The following is a 22,524-nucleotide window of genomic DNA, read 5'->3' as shown; positions in this document are numbered from 1 at the left end:
TACAACCCTCCCCACAATCAGTTTAGAACATGTTCATTACCCCCAAAAGAAACTGCATACCCGTAAATGGTCACTCCCCACCCCTAACCTTCCCAGCTCAAGGCAATGTATTTCTCTCTAATGGCTTTGCCTATTCTGGACATAGAATCGTATAAGTGGTCTTTGGTGATTGGCTCTTATCCTTGGCATGTTTTCAAGGTTTAGTCATTTTGCAGCATATATCAGTCTCTCATTCCTTTAGATTGCAGGTGCCATTTCATTTTACTTATCCATTCATCACTTGGTGAACATGTGGGCTGTTTCCACGTTTTGGCCACTATGGATTATTCAACTATGAACATTTGTGTACAAGATTTTGTGTGAGCATGTTTTCATTTCTCTTGGGTATATATCTAGGAGTAGAATGGCCAGGTTATGTGATAACTGTATGTTTAACCTTCTGAGAAGCTGCCCAAATGTTTTCCGTGGTGGCTGCCCCACTTTATATTACCACCGGCAATGGACAAGGGTTCCAATTTCTCCACATCCTTACCAACATTTCTTATTTCCCATCTTTTTTCTTGTGAATTCAGCCATTGTTTGTTCGCATGAGTTTTCTGCCCCTTTCTCTCTCCTTCTTCCTTCTGGGACCCCTGTAATGAGAATGTTATTCCACTCGACGTTATCCCACAGTTCCCTTAAATGATCTGCAATTTTTCAAATTCTCTTGTCTTTCTGCTTCTCTGTTTGGGTGAGTTACACTGCCCCGTCTCCTAGATTACCGATCCTTTCTTCCTCATCCCGTCTGTTGTTGAGTGCCTCTAGTGTATGTTCAGTTCAGTTACTGTATTCTGCTCTGTGACTTCTGTTCAGTACTTTCTTAGATTTTTCTTTCTTGAAGTTCTCAGTGTGTTCATTCATTCTTCTCCCAGGCTTGGTGAGCTTCTTTATGACCATGACTTTGAACTCTTTATCGGATAAATTACTTACTTCTGTTTCATTAAGGGTTTTTCCTGAAGTTGTGTCTTTTCTTTCATTTAGAACACATTCCTCTGTTTCCTCCTTGTGTTAGACTCTCTGTGTTTTTGTGTATTAGATCAAACAGCCAGCTCTCCATCTTGAAGGAGTGGTCTTGTGTAAGAGATGAAGCTGATGGTTGAACCTTGTCCTAGCTTTTGGTTTTCTCTTGAAACTTGTGATTGTCTAAGCAGCCTGATTTCCTCTTGATAGGTCCCAGTTGTTAAGAGAATGCCAAGACCTGTGAGTGTCCCAGAGGGAGGGATCGCCCTCAGCACCTAGTTTCAGGTTGCTTGGAAGCTGGTCCCTCAGGCAGCAGCTTTTAAGGTGTGCGAATACATATGGACTTATGAAACCACAATTGTTAACCCTGCTGGCCTCCAGACCAGGTGATCTCGAGGTGCCCCCTTGGTGATAGCTGCAAAAACTGGGGTTCCAGACAAGTGTAGAAGCTGCTTGCTGGGTGGTACTGACAAGCTATAGTGATGCCAAGGGAGCGTGTCCCCAGCCACATTCCCTGAGAGCACTTCCAAAGCCTCTGGATGTGTGGCAAACCTGAAGTCTGCCCCAGGGGCCGAAGTTCCAGGACAAGTAAATAGGCCTTTTTCACAGGAAGAAGGGCGTGTGTTGCAGTGCGCGCTCTGTGCAGTGCCCTGGGGCGGTAGCCTGCCGAGAACCATCTCTCTCATTGTTTCGCCGGCAGGGCCCCGGGACTGCGGCTGGTGCAGGGGCAGCTGCTGGCCCACAGGTTTTGGCAGAACCGCTTGCCAGTCTTTTATTACAGTCATTCTGGTGGGTGTGAAGTGATGTCTTGTTGTTTTGATCTGCATTTCTTGAATGGCAAATTATGTTGAGCATCTTTTCACCTACGTAGTGACCATTTGAATACCTTCTTTGCCGAAATGTCTATTCAGAAACTTTGACCATTTGTAAATTGGGCTGTATTTTTATTATTAAATTGGAAGAGTCCTTTATATATTCTAGCTACAAGTCTCTTATCGGTGTATGATTTGCAAAAGATTTTCCCCATTCTGTGGGTTGTCTTTTCTAGATGGTGTCCATTGAGGCACAAAAGCTTTTAATTTTGATGAATTCCAATTTCTCTATTTTTTCTTTTGTCATTTATGCTTTTGGAGTCCTGTGATCAGCGATTACAACTCGCTGAAAGCTCAGATGATGGTTAGCATTTTTTAGTAATAAAATCTTTTTAAATTAAGTTATTTACACTTTTGGGCATAATGCTTTTCCACACTTAATAGACTATAATGTAAATTAACAACTCAGGAAACAACAGATGTTGGTGAGGATGCAGAGAAAGGGGAAACCCCTTACACTGTTGGTGGGAATGCAAACTGGTGCAGCCTTTCTGGAAAACAGTATGGAGGTTCCTCAAAAAGTTAAAAATAGAGCTACGCTATGATCCAGCAGTTGTACTGCTAGGGATTTATCCAAAGGATACAAACACAGTGAATCGAAGGGGCACATGCACCCCTATGTTTATAGCAGCAATGTCCACAATAGCCAAACTGTGGAAAGAGCCCAGATGTCCATCAACAGATGAATGGATAAAGAAGATGTGGTATAGAAATATAATGGAATACTACTCAGCCATCAAAAAGAATGAAACCTTGCCATTTGTAATGATGTGGATAGAACTAGAGTGTATTATGTTAAGCGAAATAAGTCAGAGAAAGACAAATGCCATTATGATTTCACTCATATGTGGAATTTAAGAAAGAAAACAGATGAACATAGAGGAAGGGAAGGAAAAATAAGAAAGACAGAGAGGGAGGCAAACCATAAGAGACTCTTAACCGAGGGTTGCTGGAGGGGAGGGAGGTGGGGAGATGGGGTAACTGGGTGGTGGGCATTAAGGAGGGCTCTTGAAATAATGAGCTCTGGGTGTTATATGCAACTGATGAATCACAAAATTCTACCCCTGAAACTAATAATACAGTATATTATCACTTAAATTGAATTTAAATTAAAAAAATTTTTTAATGTAATTTTTATATGCACTGGGAAAACAAAAAATTCACCCAACTCCCTTTATTGTGATACTCGCTTTACTGTGGCGATCTGGGATCAAATTCACAACATCTCTGAGGTGTGCCTGTAATTGACTTTCAGGAACGGTTCTGACAATACTGTTCTGCCCCCAGGCATAGGCGGATGCTAAAGGGGAGGCCGTGCTAGGCAGGGCTCTCTCATCAGGCCTGGCCAGGGCTGCTGAGTTGTCTCAGACAGTTTGCTCTAACTAAAAGAAATTTTCAACTCTTTGAAACTCTGGTTTCTTTCTTTTTCTTTTTAAAGATTTTATTTATTTATTCAACAGAGATAGAGACAGCCAGTGAGAGAGGGAACACAAGCAGGGGGAGTGGGAGAGGAAGAAGCAGGCTCCTAGTGGAGGAGCCTGATGTGGGGCTCGATCCCAGAATGCCGGGGTCACGCCCTGAGCCGAAGGCAGACGCTTAACCGCTGTGCCACCCAGGCGCCCCTAAAACTCTGGTTTCTGCATCCTCTTCTCAACCTCTTTCTCTGCACATATAGTATACATGTAGCCAGTAATGTTCTGGCATTTTCTGTACTTGGGAATTGCCTTGTCAATTCTTGTTTTAAATGAGTCAAGACATTTCCATTGCTTCTTTTCAAAGCCTGCTCTCCCAACGAAATTGTTCACTTTATTTCACTACGTCTTATTTTTCCCCATCTTATGATTTATTGTGGCTCTCAGAAGTGCCTTGCCTTATTCTTTCCACTGGACTGTCTGTAGTGTTTCCCCTTCTGTTGAACCCCAGGAATAACCACATCCCAGTTATTTTCTTCAGCAAGGGAGAACCTGGAAAAGTCCTGACTTCTGATAGTTTTGTTATTCTCGAGTCGCCCTGTGTGAGCTCTGCCAGCCTCCTGGAGGATTTTGTAGGGCAGATACACAAAGTCATTGCCTGAGTATCATGCAGTCTGGTTTCACGCCGGGCAACCAATGTAGACATCGATTTATTAATGGCACCGAGAGAAGGTAGTCAGTTGACAGTCACAGGGATGAGGCTATTGGCTTTTTTTCCCCTAAGATTTTATTTATTTATTTATTTGAGAGAGAGAGAGAGAGAGAGTGAAGAGAGAGAGAGAAAGCATGAGTGGGGTGAGGGGCAGAGGGAGAAGCAAAATTCCTGCCTGAGCAGGGAGCCCGATGCGAGCTCCATCCCAGGACCCTGGGATCAAGACCTGAGCCAAAGGCAGAACTTAACGCTGAAAACCGCTTAACCGACTCAGCAACCCAGGAGCCCCGAGTCTATTGGCTTCTAATAGCAGACCACTTTGTGCCAATTCCTAGGTTTAAGGTTGAAAGAAACAGCACAGTGATGCTTCCATGCATAGCAATTTTATCCTCCACTTGAAAGGGGAAACTAGTCTCCGGGAAGATAAGCAGTGCCAATAGCCAAGAAAACAAACAGATTTCCACTCGCTCTTGCCTATGCACTGAAACTCCCCACTCCCTGCTGTTCTCTCATTTGTGATAGGTAGCCGCATCAACCCGATTTCACAAACATTACAAGACTCCAAACTCCCAGGTTCAGGCCATAGCAGCCCAGTCCCTTCCACTGCATGGCATAGGGCAGTATCTGAAAACTAGCAGAAGCCCTGGTCCCAGGAGCAAATGGTCCAAGTTCAATCCCATACAAACATTTGAGTCCTCTTTGAAATGTATATTGTTTTCCTAAATAAAATTTTGACTTGCTATAGTTTTTTCCTGATCACTTCCATCTTGTCTTTCCAAGGTGGGATAGTATTTTTTTTTAGAAATAATTTCACTAGGGACAACAGTACCATCAGCCAGCCTGTCCTCAAGGACTTCTGGACCTGGAACAGGTTTTCCAAGCTGATGGGGCATCCAGGAGGAAGTACTGCCCTGGGCTGGCGTACAAACCCAGCCACCGCCTCGCCGTGCTCCCCTCTTAACCTCCAGTCCCAACCAACTGGCAGCTGGCCCAAAGGGGGAATGTCTCCTAGGTAAGGCAGGAGCCCTTCTTCTTGATGAGAGAGGGGAGAGCGCCAGCAGTTTACTTGGGACTCAAACGTCATCAGTCACCTTGAGAAACACAGTGCAAGTGAGGTGACACTGCAATTCTACATTTCTCCTCACCCATGGGTCTGTGAACCAAGCTGTCTGCTCTTTGGTGTCTGGTCCCCTCCCAGTGAATAGTCTCATTTCAATCTGCCCTCTAGGAAGCAAAAAGAAGCAAAACAGAAAGCTTTAATGTTTATAAGGAACAGATGAATGCCTGTGTCACAAGTCTCTATGAGGTTAGTCATGATTGTGAGGCCTGGGTCAGATGATGTCCCCCACCCCAGTCCTTATTCCGTAATAGACCACATGTGGAGATAGAGAACTGAGATTTGAACCTGGTAGAGCTACCCGGTGTAATGAATTTGGACAGTTATCCATTCCAACCAACTCTTGAACTTTCAGATACTACGGGCCCACATTCTTGTCTGTGGGCATACGATTGCTCGCATGAGAACTGAAAATCTTAAACCCACACTTCTTTGGAATAAGATTCTCCATTCACTAAGCTGGTAGCAAGGCCTCTGGCAGAACAGGCAAATCTGGGCTCTCCCCAAGGGCCTCTGTTGTTGTCAACTTGCATTCACCTAGAAGGTAACTGGGAAATTGAGGCATTATTTTTTCTGACTTGATATTTCAGGACATTGAGCTCACTTATGCTTCATTTTTTCTGGCAGACCTGAAGATTATTCCACAAGGTAGAACAACTTGTTGACCTATTTGACTTGGCCCCAGGAGTGCTTCATACAGAGATTTCCTATTCTGAAGAATTCTAATAGAATTCCCTGGAGAAAGACACCCATTTTAGTTGGCATATCCTAGAGTCCCTGGAATCAGTTACTTACAATTCCTTAAAATTTGGAAGGATTTCGGAATTGCTATTGTTTTCTTGGTAAATTACTGGATCCTACTGGTGTCTTGGAATAAGGCAACACATTTTAAATGCAAGTTTCCATAAACTGCAACTCAACCTCCCCAGCTCCTAAGGGATTTTCACTGGCCCAGACTCAGGAAGAATTTTCTTCTGTGGGATCCAAGACTTCAGAGACCCAAACATTTCCTGAAGACTTTCCTCTGCTTTCTGACCTCTCCCTACCTCCTCCCACAGACATACAAAGAAACTATTTCTGATCTGTGCAGGCAGCCAAGAGTGCCTAGTGGGCCTAAGGTGCAGGTTAGGGGAACAAGGGAACACCAAGCCAAGATTCTTTCTCTACATTACGGCACTAAGGAGTTGCCTGATGGCTTGAGTATATTAACCCCTTGCTTTATGACTGGAATTTTTACTTCCCACTCCTGGAGCTTTTCTGAGGAATTGATTTTTATACGTGGTGTTCATTTATATTCCAGAAACCGACTTGATCATAAAATAAGAGTGATGGTTAGGAGTAAAGGCAGCCAAGAGCCCTTAAATGATCAGACTCTGGCACCTCCAAAGGTTTTGAAACTCATTAGTTCTGCTGCCTCTCCCCTGTAGCTTGTTAAAACCTGACCTGGGTGTGTTGGGTTAGTGGTTTGGGGATAGAATTTTGGAGCCATTATTAGGAGAAGTGCTGGCCTGGTGTACATTGCCCACTCACCCGTGCTGGTCAGGAGTGGCATGGTGGAGTGGCAAGAGGCCCTCTCCCTGCCACTGCCCAATCCTGTCATCTGCATCCCTCCAAAGTTCTGCCGGGGCCTCTAAAGTCGTGTTCTCCCACCTCACAAAGTTGCAAATATTTTCGCCCATAATTTCAAAAGTCTTGTCTGAACTAGACTTTCTCTGCTCCTTCAGAGTAGGAGCTTTGTTTCCTGTCTGTCCTGGCATCCTTACTCCCCTCCCCACCCCAGGGCCTGGTCTGGTCCCCGGCCAGTGGACGCTCTGTTAATATAAACTGGCACTGGTGGGGTGTTCTGGGCACAGCCAAGACAGGTCCTGGCACTTGTCACAATTATCCCAATTCTCACCACTTCTTCTTCATCCCCATCATCAATGGATGCCTCCTGCAGATCATGACCCCAAGTTCAGGATAGAGTACCCCTGCCTTGCCTCCCTTCCCTCAGGAGATGCTCTCCCCCGCCCCACCCCCCGCCACATCCCCCAAAGCCTCTGTTGTTTGGAGTCTGCGGTCCGGACCCCTGGAGTCCGAATCCCACCTGGGCAGGCGGAGGGACCGAGCGGAGCAGGGTGGCAGCAGGCGGGGCGCACGACCAGGGTGCCCAGCTCCGGGGCTGCCCGCAGGGTGGGGCCGCTCCCGCTCCGCGCGGGCCCCATCCCCAAAGACGACACCCCTCCTTCCGCCCGGCCCGCTCCCCACCCTCGCCGCGGCGCCGCCTCCCCGCCGCCCTCCCGCGCTGGCCCCGAGCCTCGCAGGCAGCCAGCGAGCGAGGGGAGCGCTCTGGGATGGGACTTGGAGGAAGCGGCGAAGGAGGAGACAGCGGCCGCGGCTCGGGTTTCTTCCGCGGCTCCCACGAGCGACTCCCGAGCAGAACCGCGCCTCCCCGAGCCGCGAGGAGGCCGACGACGGAGACCCGGGTAGCTGCGCCCGTCTCGCTGCCCAGGCGCCCGCGGCAGCGGCTGCAGGTGAGCGCGGGGCGCGCTTTCGCCGGGGCTCTCTGCGCGGCCCCGCTGTCCCGAGGCGCGGACAGACCGACCGACCGCCTGACGGACCGACAGACAGACCCGCAGAGCTCGGGCGGACGGGCGCACGCGGGAACTGCCCCCAGGCCTGCGCGCCCGCCTCGCCCCGGCCCCTGCGGCTCCGCGCGGCCCCTCCGGCCAGGCGCCCCCTCCGGCCCGGGGGCCCGTCGCTCCCGACCCCGCTGGGCTGGCGCGAGCGGAGGACGGCGCTGCCCGGACCCCCGGGCGGGGAGGAGTCGGGCCACCCCGGCCGGCGAACGGGGCGCGCTCCCTGCCCGAGGCGCACGGCGCGGCCGCCCGTCCGCAATGCCCCGTGGGGGCGCTGTGCCCCGCCGCGGGGACTCCGGACCTGGGCTGCCGCGGCCCCGGCTGAGGGAGACTTGTTGAGCCTGCATCCCGCGTGATTCCCGTCCTACTGGCAGGCCAGATCGAGTCGGAGTCCTCCCCTCGGTCGGCCGGTGTTTTAATGCCGTGTCATCTGGATTTTGTGCTTGGTCCTCCCTCTGGTGTCTCTCCATTGTGGAGAAGGGAGAGAAAGGGGAGGGCATTTTGTGGTAGTTGCTGGAACCCCCCCCCGCCCCAGGACAGTTTGGGGAGGAGACAGAAAAATGGGGGCCCCTCTGTCGTTAAGGTCTCCAGGAGTGGACGCACACAGGAAGGTAGCTCCTGGGGAACAGGCCCCCACCCTGAAACTAAGCCAAATGACCAAGCTCCCAATTGTCATACATCAGTGAGCAGAATGCATGTGCCTCCGGTGCATTGAATGGGCCTTCCAGGGCAGGGGAGGCTGTAGGGGCTGGTGGTAGAGGCATGGAGTCCGGAATTAGCCTGCCTAGGTCCAAACCTTGGCTGTGAAGCTCCCAGGTTGGTAACCTTGGAGTTACCCAACTACTCTATGCCTCAGTTTCCTCATCCGTCTGATGGGGATGATAATACCTACAGGGCTGTGAGGATTAAAGTCCTTAGAACAGTTCGAGGCACATCCTAAAGCTAAGTGGTGAGTTCCATTACCTGTCTTTCCAAAGAAAGCGAGGAGTTCCTGTGAGCAGTCACCTTCTCCCCAACTCAGGAAGGTAGCCTCTCCACAGAGCCGTGAAGGTGGCAGCCAATCCACATGTAGTTAACTGGGGTTTTCCGTTCAGGAGGCCACTCCTGCATAGCTCTCCCTGCCTGCTTTCTGAGGGACAGCTTCATAAAACCATGCCAAGATACCAAAATGGGTTTATGGACTGGAAAGTTTCCTCTTAGCCCTTGAAGCTTGGTCCCTTAGAATCCCCTTGAGAATGGGGAGATCTGTGGCTCTTCACTACCGGTCCATACTTTCATTCCTGCCAGTAGCAATCAGCCTCCGGCCTCCCAGTGGCCAGGACTCTTTTTTGTAAACCAGGGCTCCAGGGTTCCTTGCTCCTAGCATCCAGACGCAGGCACACTGGAGCCACTGTGGCCTGAGTTCACTCACTGGAGACGCCATAGCAGAGTTCACCTCGGAGATACCCTCCGATGATTGTCGTGCCCTAAATTCTTACCAGCAAATGCCAGGTATCTCTGTTCAGCAAGAGGTAGTTGTAATGAGGCCCAAGATCTAAAGAAAAGGAAATAGATGATTGCTCCTTGAAAGATAGAAAACAAATAAGAGGGTCTTTGGAGGTTCTCCAAGGAAATCCCACAATTTTCCTCGAAACAGCTCTGACTGGTGCCTAAAAGAAGGCAAGGAGTAAGGCAGGGGTGTGGCTGGAGAAAGGGGTAGAGACAGGCTCAGGTCTCAGGACAAGCAGGCCACAGGGTGTGACGGGTGTCAGCGCTGGCGGGCACCAGGTGTTGGGCGTGAAGCCGGGCAGGCCGTGACAGAGGACATGCTAAGACTCAGGGGTGAGTGGTGGAGTTTAAGACAGTCAAGTGGGTCAGAGAGTCTCTAGCACTTTCCCCGGGACCCCCTGCCCTCTGGTCTGCAGTACCGTGTTCAAGAGAACCCTTTCCTGGGACTCCTGGTCCTTAGGGAAGCTCAGGAGGGCTGCCCCGTCTCACACGCATGGGAGAATAGCTCAGGAGGGTTATGGTAAGAGGGAGCCTGAAGCGCCAGGGAGAGGGGAGCATGTCGTCACTGTTGCTAGTAAACAGTGCCAGAGAGGCCCTTCCAAGGGACCAGTTGCCACTTGGAGCTCCAGACTGTGAGGTCATCTTTGAACCCTGCCATGTGGCTTGGGAGACGGCCATCGCTGCCTTACCTGGCAGGACTCTGAAGGGGACTCAGAGAGGAAGGCAGGGCTGGGCTGGATTCCAGAGGCTTGAGCCGTTGTCAGAAATTGGTGGTAGTGACGATGTCAGTGGAGAGAGGTGGCAGGGGGGCACACCCGGAGCACACACCGATCTTGGCACCTGAAGGACCCGGCTTCCCGTCTCAGCCCCGTGTGTGTGTTTGTGTATGTGTGTATTTGTGTGTGTGTTGGGTTGGTGGCTGGGCGGAGTGTTGAGGGCCCTATTATGGGACTCGGAAGGCACAAAGCAGGGATACAGCAGGATTATTTTTCGTGAATGTGTAGCCAGCATTCTGATGAATCAGTAGAACATTTTCGGTGGCACCCCGAACCCCCCTCATGCCTCCTTCTGCGCCCAGACACCTGAGTGTAACCACTGTCCTGATTCCTGTGATAGAAGATTAGTTTTGTCCATTTTGAATTTTATTTTGTTCAATATTATGTTTGTAAATGTATGATGTTAATGCATTCTCTCCTCTTGCTATATAATATCTCACGTGTGACTTTACCGCAGTGTATCTCTTCTACTGTTAAGGATCGTTTGGGTTGTTTCCAATCACAGCTCATTTTGAAAGGGAGTGACCACCTACCCACGTGTCAGTTGGTACAAATTCAATCCAACCAGCAGAAAGTAAGAGACATGGTATGAGATTATGGGACTGAAGGGTTAATGAGAGAGAGAGAGAGAGAGAGAGTGTGTGAGTGTGTGTGTGTGTGTGTGTGTGTGTGTGTGTGTGTTGGTGGGGTAGTGGGGGGAGTTGTTGAGGTCAGCATTATAACGTAGGGCCAGATGACAGGGCTTTGAGTGCTAAACTAGGGAATCTAGATTTTATCCCGTTGGCATGTGGAAGTTGGAAGTCACCGGCAGGAACATGATAAGCATGATAGTGTGTTGGAAAGATTGAATTCAGCACTGGTGCTGGATGGATTCAATAGGAGAGACTCGGAAACTGTCTATTAATTAGGACTAATGTTCAATTCCAGCTTACAGAAAAAATGGAAATAACAGTAGCTTAAAGAGTTTATTTCTGTCTTGCCTTCTAGAAGCCTGGAGGTGGGGTCAGGGACCTGCACTCCTGTGCCTTGCTTTACCATACAGTGTGGCTTCCATTTCTATCGTGGGTCATGGTTCAAAACGACTGCTGGGTATCCAGCCAGGATGTTCTCATTCAAGCCAGTGGGAAGGCAAAAAGCAAGGTCAATTCCTCCTTCCCTCCTTTAGGACACTTTTCAGAAATTGTACATACCATGACCACTGCCATCCACGGGCCAGCATGTAGTCACACCCGCAACAAGGGAGGATTGGGAGCCATGGTCTTTATTCTAGCCCATCACACGTCCAGTTAAAAAGTGGGGGAATTACCAAGGAAGGAGAGGAAGGAAGATATTGGGGGATAACTGCCAGTGGTCTCTCTGATGGGAATAAGGTCTAGGACTGTGACCTGGGTGTGGATGGAAAGGGAAGAAGACATGAGTGACATCACTGAGAAAAAAAAAGGCAGGACTTGGTGCTTGAGTGCATGGAAGGGAAAAAAAGATATGGAAGGGATGACCATATATACCAAAATATGAGTGGAAGATTTTTTCCCCCAAAAAATTATTCCTTAGAAAAGAGGAAATCGCCCTATATTTAGTCCTTGCGAAGTCTCTCAAACTACAGGGAGTCTAGCAAATATTTTGAACAAAGTGCTGTTTGGGGGACGACACACTAGTTCAAAATGTTTTCAATCAATGTGCGAGCTTTGGATACATATAGATACATACCAAAACAATAAAAAAAACCAACTCAGATTTGTAATTATTCTTGAGGGCACAATTTCCCAACTGCAAGGATTGGATGATGCTGGATACAATCCTTTAAAGAACAACACGATGAGTGAGTAAGTTGCAGAGACATACTGTCCTCATGTTACAGAAGGGGCAGCTGCTGGCCTGAGATAAAACCTCCAGTGATAGCATCCTATATGGTTCTGGAAAGTGCTGTGTCTCCGACAACACAGACACAAGTGGAGAGGTTAGAAGATTCAAAATGTATCCTTACTGTTGACAAAATAGTGATGTATGAAAGGCAAGCATTGGAAAACATTGCTTTATGAAATGAGAAAACATTGTTCTATGGAACATTTGTAATGAGAAAAGCCTTATTTCTAAAGTGATATATTATTTTGTAATCTAAATTGTTTTGAATATGCATTTGTGTCTAAGTTGATACATTAGTTACTATGACTAGATATTAGATATTTCATCTATATCCTTCTAAAATTATATATTTAACTTGGCCAAGAAATTTGAGGGAGGGCGTCCTCCCCTCATAGGAAATAGCCATTGGGGTCACATGTATTTAGGCAAATAGTCTATGTAGAGAAAGACATGAGCTGGGACTTGGTGGTTATCAGCTGCAGAACTAGGGCCAGTGTGATCCAACATTTATTGATCTTTTTTGGTCAATAAGTGTGTTTATTCAACATTAGTCTCTTTTCAAAAAATTATGTGTAAAAGTCGCCCCCAGCACATGGTTGCTACAGCAATGACAAGGCATGGTCCCAAGGAACAGCTCACAGACGAGGCAGGGAGACAGATCTGGTAGCAAGGAAAAGAAACCAAGGGCTAGAGCAGACAACAAACCCATTGTTTGGGGTGTACAGAGCCATCAATCCTTATTGGGAAAATTGGAGAACATTTTAGAGAGTGGGTAACACAATGAGCTGAGCCCTGCGGAATGAATGCAATTTTGGTTGATGTAGGGCTCCCAGGCCAAGGGACCAGCGTGGAGGGAGGCACGGGCTATGACAAGAATCTGAGTTCCTCGGGCCCCGGAGATGGTGGAGATCGAAGTTTGGCTTTGCCACTAAGTTAGTTCTCTGCCCTCGGAGAGTGTCTTCCCCTCTGTGAATCTTAGTGTCCCATTCATAAAATTGGGAGCTCCTCCACCTCACAGAAGGATTGTAGGAGCCAACGAGATGATAAGATACAAAATGCCCAGGTCACTGCCTGGCACAGAGTAGACGCTTAAAAAATAGTAATGGCCAACCCCCTTTCTCTTCCTGTCCAGAGGCAGAGTTTACCATCTTCTAGAAAGTCGTGTCCAACCTTCTTTAGGCTCGCAGGGTTGTGCTGGCCTGTGGCCGGGTTTAGGCTGAGAAACGCTGTTCTCAGGCCACGCCTCTCATTTTACAGCTGAGTAATTCAAACCAGAGAGAGAAGTCACCTAACTTAGGTCACGCAGTGTGTTCGAACAGGGCCAGGCCTCTCCTCTCAAGGCCCACAGCACATCCTGTTGGCTCTGGTGCGATTCTGCTCGCCTGACAATTTACTCGGAATGGGGATACTTAGAAGAACCCAAGGCTGAGAGGGTCAGAGCAGTCTCCTCTCCCTGTTCCCCCACCCCCTTGCTAGAGCTAAATGAAAAGACTCATTGTCCCATGGAGAGGAGAAGAATTGTTAAAAACTAAAGCCAAAGCTGTTGTATTTTTTAAAAAATATTCTTTCCGTGCCCCTAAATGCTATGGAATCTGTTCAGAGTGAATTAACCTCTGTTTGCCAGCACAACATCCTTCTGTGCCCACACATGAAAGGAACGGTTTCCCAAGCATCAATGTATTTCCCAGCTACAACTGGCTCCCGTTCTTCCAATGCTGGCAGCGATAAGGGCCCAGCTGAGCAACACTAATAATATGGGCTCCATGCACTGACCTTTTTTCTCTTGTCTCACTGCCATGGCATTTTTTTAAAAAGTCTATCTTGCCTATATTAATATTGTCATACCGGTTTTAAGTTGGCATGCATACCATATTCTTTCCTCCGTTCCTTTAGTTTCTTTTAAACAGCTTTTTTTTGAAGTGTAACTTACATACCAATAAAATTCATCATTTTTGGGGGACAATTTGATGAGTTCTGACAAATGCATACAGCCATGTAATCTCCATGTAACATTTCTGTCGCCTCCCAAATTTCCCGTGTGTCCCTCTGTAGCCGATCTTCTTTTCTCACACCCAGGCCCTGAAACCACGGATCTGCTCTCTGTCGTATAGCGTTGCTGTTTATCGAATGTCACATAAATGGAATCGTTCTGTATATAATCTTTTGTGTCTGGCTGCTTTCGCTCAGCGTAATTATGTTAAGATTCTACGTTTAACTGCCGAGTCGTATCCCATTGTGTGGATGCACCGTAGTTTATCCCTTCTTCCACGTGTGGACCTTTGGGTTGTATCCTGTTTTTAGCTTTTATAGATAAAGCTTCTCTGAGCATCTGAATATAAGTCTTTGTGTGGATGCGTTTTCATACCTTTTGTGTCAATTCCAAGGATTGAGGTTGCTGGTAGCAAGGTGAAACATCTCAGTCTAGGACTGCGGAGTTTCCAGGATGCAGGACTGTCAGTGCTAAAACGTGGATAGTTCTGGGTAAACCACGACATTTGGTCACCCGTGCCGTGTCAGTTGGCAAGCGTACGGTGAATTTTATGAGAAACTGGCAATTTGTTTTGCAGAGCGGTTGCACCATTTTGCATTCTTACCAGCAATGTGTTAGGGTTTCAGTTTCTTCACATCTTCGCCAATACTTGGTTATATCCATCTTTTTAATTTTAGTTTTTCTAGTGGATTTGTCATGGAATCTTACTGTGATTTTAATCTGCATTTTTCTAATGACTTAGAATGTTGAACATCTCTTCATATGATTGTCACCCGAATATCTTCTTTGCCGGTGTGACTGTTCGAGTATTTCACATATTTTCAGATGGGTTGTTTGTCTTCTTATTGCGTTTATAAGAGTTTATATGGTCAGATATAAATAACAGATCAGAATTGTTGTGCAGATCTTTTCTACCAGCTTGTGACTTGGCCATGCCATTGCATTTTGTAAAAGGTAAGTTTTAAATACTTTCAGATACTAGCATGTATTTTTAAGTTATATATTTGTATGTCATTGTTGTATTGTACTGGTCATAAATAAGCATAAATGTTAATTTCTTGTGTGTGAAATGGCTCACTATGACAGAATGAGCAATGTGTACTCTGTATTAATTGGTTTGATTGCATAATGATAAGAATAATAAGTAGCTTACTGAGCACTTACTGTGTGCCATTCACTGTTCTAAGTGCTTTATGTAAATGGACTGATTTAATCCATACAACAACCAGGTCTATTTCTTATCCCCACTTTAAAGATGAGGAGACGGAGAGGCACAGAGAGGATAAGAGTAACCTGCTCAGCGTTAGACACCTAGAAGTGCCTGGTCCTGTTTTTTGTTTTTTTTGTTTTTTTAAGTAAACTCCATGCCCAACATGGGGCTCGAACTCACCACCCTGAGATCAAGAGTCTTATGCTCTACTGACCGAGCCAGTCAGGTGCCCCAAGTTCTGTTTATTTTTCACTCCCTACCGTTCCCCTATCTTTAGTGCCTTTTGGTTAGTGATGGTGACCCAAAAACACAAACACTTCTTGAAATCATCAGGAAACCCAACCACATGGAATGATACTGTTTTTTGAAAATAATGATCACCACCACATCATGTTCCAAATGTTTGGATTTAAATGCAAATATGTCAGGTTGGAAGTGAGCCTAGAGAACATGTTGTATACATTTTGAAATAAATAAAGAGGGACTTGGTATTTTCTCAGTTTGGAGGAAGCAGAAAGCAGTAATATAATAAATCACATATAAATGACATAGCACACTTAGAAAGTCGTATAAAATGTGATAAATACCCAGGAAGCTTGAAAGTAAACAGTAGGTTTAAGACCAGAGAAAGAGGCAAAATATTCTAAGTGTTCTTCCTTTTCTCAGAAGGAATCTCATAGTTAAAGCTATGAAAAGGGGCCAACCTAATTAGTGAAGAGTTTAATTTATTTAGAAAGTTGGGGGCAGTAGTTATCAGTAATGAGCCAGTGCACTCTGGAGTTTCACCACTTTATCAGCCGCATGACCTTAGGTAAATTACCTCCGTCTCTGAGTTACTGTTAGAATTAAACGGCTTAATACGTTTAAAGCCTTTGGTCCAGTGCCTGGCACATAGTAAGTGCTGTGCAAACATTTGCTATTTTTAATATAATTTGAATGCATAGGGAAAAGTGAGTTAGCTCTATACAGCAAGTGTGAAGAACTGTAGACTTTGAAGGTTGACAGCCTGGGTTTACCTCCAGGTCAATTCCTGAAAGCAATTTGCTGAACAAACAATTCACTAATTACCGAGTTTTTTTTTTTTTTTTTTTATGTTTTGGGAAATGATCTTTGCCCTGGCCCTGCCCTGTTCCTGCGTCTGACAGCAAGACAGCTATGCCCTTTCACGAATTGTCATCAGAGGGTTTCACTTGCAGCTAATTGAGTTTTCTCCTAATCAAGGAATTGGTAAATTGGCCTGCTTACCCTGGGTTTGAATCCCTACTTCCCTACTTAACTTTAGCTGTTTGACCTTGATCAAGTTACTGAGCCTCTCTGAGCTTCTGTTTCCTCCTCTCTGAAAAGCAGAAGTAATCACTCTGATTTCTGCCAGATAGGCATGAGGATTAAATGAAGTCAGTTGGGTGAAATTGCCAAGCACGAGATAAGGACTTAGAAAAGATTTTACATGCATGTGATGTTACTCAAATGTTGTTCCTCCTTAAATCTTCCCTCCTCTCCCCCTAATTTGTATAGATGAATAAATTACAGTGACACTCATTGTATGTGTAGAAAATGGGAAAATAAATTTAAACCCAGTCTCAGGACATTGCCTTCTCCATGAAGTTTTGCAAGGCAGGATAGTCTTTTTTTTTTTTTTTTTTTTTAATATTTGTTTAGTAATTTGAAAGAGAGAGAGAAAGAGTGCCGGGGGCGGGGGGGGGGGGGAAGTAAGATTGAGGGGGTGGCGCAGAGGGCGAGGGAGAATCTCAAGCAACCTCCATGCCCAGCACAGAGCCTGATGTGGGGTCCATCTCATGACCCTGAGATCTTGACTTAATTCACTGAGCCACCCAGGCGCCCCTAGACAGAATAGTCTTGACGTCACTCACCATGTGGCCAAGTACATTTCTCATCCCATGTGAAGCACTGAGATCGGCCATTCTGGGAAAACTTGGTTCTGATCATGTCACTTCCCTGCTTAGAATCTTTCTGAGCGGGGCGCCTGGGTGGCACAGCGGTTGAGCGTCTGCCTTCGGCTCAGGGCGTGATCCCAGCGTTCTGGGATCGAGCCCCACATCAGGCTCCTCTGCTATGAGCCTGCTTCTTCCTCTCTCACTCCCCTGCTTGTGTTCCCTCTCTCGCTGGCTGTCTCTATCTCTGTCAAATAAATAAATAAAATCTTAAAAAAAGAAAGCAATGTTTACTACATAATTTAAAAAAAAAAAGAAAAAGAATCTTTCTGAGCCTTTATACCAGCGACAAACCAGTACAGGAACTGGGTAAAGGCAGTGCCGTTCTGGTAGATGGGGCTCCTCTGGTTCAAAGTCCCCTTGCTTCTTGGATCCCTGGAGCTCAACTCAGAATTCTTTTTTTTTTTTATAATAATTTTTTATTACGTTATGTTAGTCACCATACAGTACATCCTTAGTTTTTGATGTAGTGTTCGTGATTCATTATTTGCGTACAACACCCGGTGCTCCATGCAATACGTGCCCTCCTTACTACCCATCACCGGCCTATCCCAGTCCCCTGCCCCCCTTCCCTCTGAAGCCCTCAGCTTGTTTCCCAGAGTCCACAGTCGCTCATGGCTCACTCCCCCTTCAGAGTTAGAATTCTTTATGCATCTGAGAGCTTCCTGCTCAACATCGGGTTTAATCCTATTCTCTGGTCCCCCAGCTCCTTTGTTCATGTGCTTGTCCCCACCTCCCCATGTGGGCCAGGCACTAAGCTGAATGCTTCAGTTACATGTATTAACTCACTCAATTAACTAATATTATCCCATATTCCCACAAGGCTTGGGAGGTTAAGTAGCTTGGCCAGGGTCATACACAGTTAGTGAGTGTCAGAGTCTGGATTCGAAGCCAGGAAGTTTGGTGCCAGAGTCCAAGCCCTTAGCTACTGCACCATGCTGCCTCTTAATAGACGTGTGTGGGCCGCAGGGAGGCAGGGAGGCTGGGAGGCTCACTATGTGATGCTACCTTATGTCAGCCGTACATGAATTCCTTGGGAATTTATATATATTAATTTGCGCCATACGTATTAGACTGAGGGAATAATGTTACTTGGAATCTTCAGATACACTTTTTCCTTGTTCAAATCCAAGATATAGAATATGATTATAAACGATTGATAATAAATAACTAAGGAGAAACTTAAGGATAGATTTTTTTCCCCATCAAGTTTTCCATTCAGTCTCATAGAGACCAAAGTGACGAAAAATTTTCAGATGCATGCCCCGCTCAGAGTATTCAAGAACCTACCGATGGAAGTTACTTGAGTTCTTAAGGATCAAACACATAAATGACATTTTAAGGACAAGTGGCATGTGTGATACTGAAAAGGTGGCACAGCAGGTCTGTAGCGCCCAGAGTTCAAGGAGACCTGGAAATCTCACCCCGCTCCCTTCTCTCTTGTGTCTGTCACAGCCTTCCCCTCTTCCTCTTCTCGAAGATGGAAAAGATGCTGGTGGGCTGCTTTCTGTTGGTCTTCGGACAGATCGTCCTTCTCCTCCCCGCTGAGGCCAGGGAGCGGCCTCCCTCGAGGTCCATCTCCAGAGGGAGACCTGCTCGGACCCACCCCCAGACGGCCCTCCTGGGTGAGTGATGGGGGCTCTGCCTCTGAAGCAAGCAGGAAGAGGTGGTTAAGGGTGGACCTCTGGACCAGGGGTGGACACATGTGAGTCCAGAAGCTCTCTTATCCCTGGGTCTCCTGTTGGGTTTTGGAGGGTAGGGTGGGGTGGGGGAAGGGAGTGGATCTCATCAGCAATGAGTGCATGGAGTTTTCAAAGTGAAATTGAAACCCTTCTATTTCAGAGCCTTTGGTTTAATCTGAGGCTCATGACTTTTCTCCAATATGCAAGGAAAGAATCTGAAAAGGTCCTGGTTGTACTTCTCTGAACAAGGGTGTTATGAGAGTTTTTAATTGGATTTGTGCAGCTAATCTGTGTTAATAATGCTTCCCTGCATGGCAGCGTGGGGAAAAGAGCAGGTGGGTTTGCGGAAGGTGGGAACAGCCTCAGAAGAAAGGTGGGGACACTGTGAGTAGAATCAAGATATCAGAAATAGAAAATATCGGGGTTCTCTTATGAACATGTTTCCTTCAGGTGAGTTTTTCTCTTTCTCCAAGAGAAGGAAAGATCATAAAAACACACAGATTTGGATAAATGGAGCTGGTTGTAAATACAGGCATAATAGGAAAGTTGACCAGTGGAAAGAGAATGGGTTTTGGCATAGACCTGGGTTCAAGTCCTGGCTCTACTACTTACCACCTGTGTATACTTAGGCAGTGCAGGCCCTCCGAGGTTCAGTTTCCCCATTCATAAAATGGAAATGTCAATGCTGACCTTGGAATATTTTTGTGAGGAGAAAATAAGTTAATAAATGTAAACTGTAGGTGAGCAATGAATGATAGCTTTATGACAACTGTCGTTCTATGAAGTTTTTTCAAACTGTGTTTTATAGCTTGTTGGCCAGCTGACAGAATCTGACCCCTACGAGGGGCATTGAGAGAACTGCCCAATTGCCTGGTTGCCTCAGCATTCAAAATTACAATCAGAGACCAGGGGAACCCCAAATACTCTGTTCTGAGAGGTTAGAATCTTTACTGATGTTCACTGAATGGTGGCCCCATGATACTGGGCCTTCCATGTCTTTAGTCTTCTGAGAATCTGTTTCCATAGTGACATGTAAGACTTTTGCAAATGTGGCAAGGACTGGGGCATGTTTACTACACTGATTGAAGGGCTTTTTAAAAACAAATTTCAAGATGATAAACATTTGTATGAGAGAGAGAGAGAACTGAAAATGCCTGATTCCTACAGCACTGGTCCCGATTGCCCCGTTGGGTTTCAGAATGAGCCACACACCCTTAGCTGGAAAAGCCTACTCCTCTTGGCCCTAAATACCTCCCCCCGCCACACTGTGTCTTCCCTAGCTGTCAGCATTCACTGCCCTCTCTGTCACCCCCAGCTCAGGCTCTCAAGTAGAAACCTCTTGTCTTCTGAAATCAACCCCACATCCAGTATTGCCTCCTGTTCCTCATTTTGCTGGAGAAAGTGCCAGAGAGGAGGAGGAGGATGGAACATGGTGCATCTCCCCGCCCCAGAGAGTGGCCAGTGGTCGCTCCTGGACGTGCTTGGAGCTGCTGGACTCGTGAATGTGGTTGAGCGAGAATCTTGAGGAAGGCAAACGCACAACCTTGGCCTAGATTCTCAAGGGTCATCTGCTTTGGTCTTCCTTTGACAGGGACCAAAGATGCAGAAGCCACATTCACTGTAGGCCTTGCGCCGATTCTGTGACTGTCTCTTCATTCTTGGAATATGTTGTCTTCCGTGTTACGGGTGTTTGCTTTTCTCGGCTTTTTATTTTCGATTGTTCTAAACGCTGCCTGGGCACGTTTCATTTTTGCGGCTAATCATTGTGGCTGTATTTAAGGTGTGCCCTGCACAGTCTTTCACTAGTTACTTACTTGCAAGGACGTCTGAAAGTTTCACAGAGAAACAGAATTGTTTCCTAGGTTAATTCTTCATTTGCATTTTCTGATTTTTTTTTCAAGTTTTTATTTTATGTCTAAAGTCAAGTCAGAGTTCCAGGAACAACTTGAGCCAATTAAAAAAATATAATTCGTGTCTTTATCTGCCCCGCCTGAGAAAGTCTGCAGGCTGCCCAGGTGGTAGTCAGTGGAGATGTGCGTCGGCGTGGGCTTATCTCCTGCTTCATTCATTCATCTGCAGTTTCTGCTGGTGGCAGGTGTAAGAGGTTTAAGAAGAACAACCGCCATCAGGAAGCATGTGGGTAGTGGGGGAGACAGACACGGAAAAGGCTCATTCGTTTGGTGGAATCGGTGGGCAACGGAAGGAACGTTCACTGGGTGACAGGTCCAGTCTATCTGCTGTGCACTCAGTACTCAGTGGGTCTCAAACATTCTGGTCTCAGGATGCCTTTACAGTAAAAATTATCGAGGATCCCAAAGAGTTTTTGTTTATGTGGGTTAGATCTGTTCATATTTACTGGGTCGTAAATTGAAATGGAGAACTTAAAAAAATAATACTTAATGAGTTAATTAATTAATTAAAAAATAACAGTAATAAACCTACAACATAACCTGTAACATAAATACAAATATTTGTATAAAAAATGACATTTTCTAAATTAAAAAAACCAGAAGAATGGTACCGTTCTACATCTTTACAAATCTCCTTCATGTCTGGCTTACTCGGAGGCACCTGGATTCTTACCTTGTCCATTCAGTCTGTCATGAGCTGTTGTTTTGGTTGGACTGCATGAAGGAGAGATGGCCTCCCACAGATAACGTAGTCTGAAAAAGGAAAAGCGTCTTAATAGCCTTTTCATATATTCTTCATGGATATTCTTCTTTGAGATGACACCAAAACTTGACAAATGATAGTTTCTTAAAGGTTAGTTGCCATGTTGGAAATGAAAACCGCATCAATAAACTTTTCATGCTCTATGTACTCATGAGAAAATAAGAATATAAGAAGCAAACATTCGTGTATTATGGATAGAGTTCTGACCCCACGGGCCCTTTGAAGGGATCTCAGGGACCCTTAGGAATCCTCAGATCACACTTTGAAAACAGCTGGTTTAGCGCTGCATTCCTAGTGAAGCCAGAGATCCTCCCTGAGGGGTGCGAGGGCAGGAGGAGGCTGGAGCGTCAGGTGGGACCTGGTCAGGCACTGGGGGGCCCGCATGCCCCTGAGGCGGGTGGTCTGAGCTGGAGCCATGCCTGGAGGAGGGAACCAAATCACTGAGGGCCAGGGTCTCTGGGGCTCCGACAAAGAGTTTGGGAGGTGTGGGAACCAGTAGTGATCCCTGCTGAGCCTCTGTCCTTTGACAGGTGTGGGAACCAGTAGTGATCCCTGCTGAGCCTCTGTCCTTTGACAGGTGTGGGAACCAGTAGTGATCCCTGCTGAGCCTCTGTCCATTCACTGTGCCATCTGGACAAACTCAGCCTTCCTGGGCCATGGCAAAGGGCAGGGAAAGCCTCCATGTGCGGGCCACCAGGAGAACGAGGGAGCGCCAGCCCCAAGTCCCTTCCAGGCAGGCAGGCTAGCTGGCGGAGCTGCAGCTGCAGGAAGTGCTGTACCCAGAGCGTAAGCCAGTGAAAGCCTCCAGATTCAGCCCTCTGCACTCATTCTTTATCAGTGGCGCACATCCCCTCCCAAACTCCAAACTCCTCCTCAGGCTCCCTTCAAGGTGGGGCTCACCAGGAGTCATGTTGCCTCCACCCCTAATTACTGTCTGCTTTGCGAGTGCACAGTTTTTCTCTCTACTCTACCACTGCCATATGGGGTGGGGGGGGTGGAGCTGTTGCCAGGGCAACCGGTGGATTCCTATCAGCCTTTGGGAAACAACCCTTTTGCCCAAACTCCCACTGGACTCGACTCCCCTCACTCCCAGAATGAGAGTCCGAGAGTCCGCAAAGCGTCTGCACTTCTGTGGGCTGGCTCTTCCTGTTTTGTTTGCC

General features: G+C 46.8%; 1 protein-coding gene across 2 annotated transcripts in view; it reads left to right on the top strand.

Moving 5' to 3' along the window:
* Positions 1 to 7,391: 7,391 nt before the first annotated feature.
* Positions 7,392 to 22,524, top strand: part of MATN2 (matrilin 2) — a 126,995-nt gene continuing 111,862 nt past the window's right edge. For both annotated transcript variants that reach the window (XM_045805891.2, XM_045805890.2), the window contains exons 1-2: positions 7,392 to 7,625; positions 18,465 to 18,634. In XM_045805891.2, the coding sequence (XP_045661847.1) occupies positions 18,490 to 18,634 (145 nt within the window). In that variant the 5' untranslated portion in view covers positions 7,392 to 7,625; positions 18,465 to 18,489. The remainder of the gene's footprint in view (positions 7,626 to 18,464; positions 18,635 to 22,524) is intronic.

The sequence above is a fragment of the Ursus americanus genome, chromosome 9 (genome assembly GCF_024610735.1).
Source record: "Ursus americanus isolate L20-20 chromosome 9, mUrsAme1.1.p, whole genome shotgun sequence".
NCBI lineage: Eukaryota > Metazoa > Chordata > Mammalia > Carnivora > Ursidae > Ursus > Ursus americanus.
Note: the sequence above shows the minus strand (reverse complement) of the source record. Positions and strands in the feature narration are given on the sequence as shown.